The 3,665-nt window shown below is 31.2% G+C and overlaps 1 protein-coding gene across 1 annotated transcript; it reads left to right on the forward strand.

The window, feature by feature from the left end:
- Window positions 1-478: 478 nt before the first annotated feature.
- On the forward strand, window positions 479-2,291 carry LOC113076362 (uncharacterized). The gene is made up of 6 exons (XM_026249006.1): window positions 479-524; window positions 629-976; window positions 1,068-1,430; window positions 1,641-1,748; window positions 1,983-2,038; window positions 2,181-2,291. Exons 1-6 carry the CDS (start codon window positions 479-481, stop codon window positions 2,289-2,291), a joined length of 1,032 nt encoding a protein of 343 aa, XP_026104791.1.
- The last annotated feature ends 1,374 nt before the right edge of the window (window positions 2,292-3,665 follow it).

A 3,665-nucleotide genomic window follows, 5' to 3' on the forward strand; every position in this document is an offset into this window, starting at 1 on the left:
GGTGTGCTGAAACAAGACGTCAAATTTCAACGCTGTTTAGTTCCATAGAAGTCTATCGGACTACCCCCCACGTTGAAAAAAGACGTCAAAGGTATACCCAGTGCGTCAAAAAAGTGACGCCAGATCCCTTGACCATGCGTCAGACATTTGACGAGTAGCGAGTGAGACTGTGTTGGTTTTACCATAATTTTTGTTTGATAAAATAAAATGCACTTTTCTTGAAAAAAGGGAAATTATATATGAATATCCTACAATTAATATTTTAAATGGATTTCCATTTTTGTCTTCTTAATCGATTTAATGTGTGGGTTGAAAGCTCTGCACATAAAACTGTGTCAAGTTCAGGAAATGGGCGATGATTTGCTGACGAACAGAATCATGTCATCTTAAGGTATCTTAAGTGTATGGAACAGTTTACCCTATGTGAGCTACTTTTTTTTTTTGAGCCTGAGCACAGAATGATCTGGATGATGATAAAATGGACAGACAACTTTGTGTGACGATCTTCCTCTTATATGAATTCTGTAAGTGCCATTTCAATAATATTCATATAAATTTAACAAACAAGGCTAAAGCTTTTCTAAAGATCATCAAAATGTTACAAATTATATTTGTAATCTATTAACAGTTATAATATATGGAGACATTTTACAACTGGACCCAGTTGTATCAGTTCATGAAGGAGAACCTGTGGTTTTGTCCTGCCTTTTAACAACGAAACAATTAAGTATGGCACTGTGGTACAAGCAAGTCACTGGAGAAGAACCACGTCTCATTGCTTCCTCTGTTCTCCATTCATCAGAAAGCCAATTTCACAATCAATTTAACAGCAGTCATTTTAATGTGTTAAGAGGGAAGGGTAGTTTTAATCTGAGAATTGTGAACACTGTACAATCAGATTGTGGCACGTACTACTGTGCTTTCTCTTTCTCTAATATCATTACATTTGGAAATGGCACACATCTGGCTATTAAAGGTGAGTTAGTGTATGCCTGTTACAAATTAATGATTTTATTATGATAAATGGGGAAAAAACTGTTGTTTATACAAAACATCATCCATTCTAGGAGCACAAATCAGCAAACCCACGAGTCTAAAGCTGCCCAAGATTGAATTAGTTAAGTCAGGGATAAATGTTCCTCTGCAATGTTCAATCCAAAATGAGTTAGAAAGACATGGAAATGAAAGTGAAAGTGAAAATCGTCTCTACTGGTTCAAACACGGATCAGGAGAATCTCCTCCAGGATCTATTTATGTTCATGGAAACACAAGTGATGGATGTGTGGGCAGATCTGAAGCTGACTGTCTTTCACCGACCTGCATGTACAACCTCCCAAGGAAAATGTTCAGTTCCTCACAAACGGGAACTTTCTGTGCACTGGCCACATGTGGGGAGATTTTATTCGGAAATGTTTCTAAACACAGTCCTGGTAAGTGTGAGCATTTTATTATCTTTACTACTTATATTTGGAAATTTATTTAATTGTGTAATATATGTAATATTATTTCAGGTCACTTTTTGAACATAATATTGACAATGTGAGAAAAACGTGATTTTTAAAATATATTTTTGATATTTTATTTTGTTTTATTTTAACTTTTCCAAAATACCTGTGTGATTTATTTATTTATTGCTTTAGACAACTTTGAGAGTCAGAACATACTATTATTCATTCAAATCGGCCTTGCAGCACTGTTGGCAATAAGTTTTACCATCAACATTCTACTTTGTTGCATGAGGAAAAATGGTAAGCATTTATATGAATTTATACAGTCTTCTATTAAAGAGCCTAATTTATATTATTATTCTATATTGTAAAAAATTGCCTTATAAATAGTGTATTAGAAATGTACTGTAATAGTAAATTTCTTAATCAACTATTCTGTAATATTTGAATTTTCTTTTTTGGCCATATGTGAGCGATGACTATTCTTTCTTTTAAAATTGAATTCACAAACTGTTAAATCTCTATTCAAAACAGGGAGAAAATCTCAACAGATACAGACTACTAATGAGGATGATGGGTTAATAAATAAGGTAATTATAAAAAAAAAGAAAGAAAAAGAAACCATTGATAAGGCCTTTGATAAAGCATCTATAATGGGTAATATGACAAAATATGACTGTAATATGTAATCTGACTATTGTAATGTTTTTTTTATTTTATTTTTTATTTTAGAACATGGAGATTACTTACAGTACTGTGCAAATGAGTTCAGTGAGAGTGAAGAGAGAGAGCCGTCCTGAGGACACACTGTATTCTGGTTTAGCATGTCAACAGCAAAGCTGAAAGATATTTAAATTATATATATATATATATATATATATATATATATATATATATATATATATATATATATATATATATATATATATATATATATATATATATATATATATATATAATTATAATTATACAAATATAAGTATTGGTACTTAAGAAAATCTATTTTATTTAGATTTTCTGCCACTAGTATAGCGACATAAAACTGCAAAAGCACACTAAACAATGTACAGAGAATGTCATCATAAATATTTGTAAAAAAAAAAATGTTATATGATCTGCTCTGACTTTCCAATGACCTGCTATTCTCCAGAAACCATTTATTTTTGTACATATTTAATTTTGTACATATGTTTGTATGTGTGTGAGGCCATATAGACAAAAAAAGGTGAATAAATATGCCTTAGAAAATAAAGATATAGTACAACAGTCTTTTAATTTCATTTTCTCACAAATTACTGTGGCAACAGTAACGCCACAAAAACACTTTTCTCAGCCTTCAACACATTTTCCCCAATACATCACTATATGAATCAATGAATGTTGAAAGACATTGAAATAATGATATAATAGTACAATATTTTGCTAATATATTGCAGTATTTCACCATTGCTGTATATAAGAAGTATTTGAAGATGAAAAAAACCCTTGTTCATCACTGCCATTATATTTATATGATTTTAATGAAAACATGTCCTTTTAGAAGTCTCACACAAAAATTTTTTGTGTTGCACAATCAATAATTAATACAAACAAGCAAACTATACTGAGTCAACAAATAAAAAAAATAAAACTGACATTACCTTCTCAATGCATAGATGCTTGTTCAGATTAAGTGTCTGTTTCATGAGTCTTGAGTAACTTTCAAAATGAGAAAAGTAACTGATCTAAATAAACAGATCTAAACTAACTGATCATGAGCTAACTTCCAAAAACCACAAGGTGGTAGCAGAGACTATAAGTGCAAAGGGCCCACATGAACTTTTATAGGTTTGCTAGTATCTATTTAGTTTATAATCAATGCCAGATTTGATGTATAGTCAGAGATCAATAAAGTCTCATTCAGATAATTTAGTATCCAATACATACATTTGAGAAAATAGGGGTGAACACAGTGGCTATGTGGTAAATAAATGAGGCCATTAGATTTGATATAACACAAGATATGCAAAAGGCCAACTTCTAGGAACTCTTCAAAAACAGTGCTGACATTAACAGATAACATCTTTACATCATATCGAAATCACACATAGGAATAATTTGACATTGAATCATTAATTACATCTTTAATGGCTAAGGAAACTGAAGCTTGTGTATGAAAATTAATTTAGCGGTGCGTGCAAAATGCTTCCATAGCCACTGTACCTTTGAATTTGTCTT

This window comes from Carassius auratus, unplaced genomic scaffold, assembly GCF_003368295.1.
Source record: "Carassius auratus strain Wakin unplaced genomic scaffold, ASM336829v1 scaf_tig00020146, whole genome shotgun sequence".
Taxonomy (NCBI): Eukaryota; Metazoa; Chordata; class Actinopteri; order Cypriniformes; family Cyprinidae; genus Carassius; species Carassius auratus.

What these genes read in the sequence shown, in the direction of transcription:
- LOC113076362 (XM_026249006.1), top strand. Translation starts at nt 479, where the DNA reads ATGGACAGACAACTTTGTGTGACGATCTTCCTCTTATATGAATTCT. An exon ending in CTTCCTCTTATATGAATTCT is followed by an intron (nt 525 to 628) that starts GTAAGTGCCATT and finishes ATCTATTAACAG; the next exon opens with TTATAATATATGGAGACATT. An exon ending in CACACATCTGGCTATTAAAG is followed by an intron (nt 977 to 1,067) that starts GTGAGTTAGTGT and finishes CATCCATTCTAG; the next exon opens with GAGCACAAATCAGCAAACCC.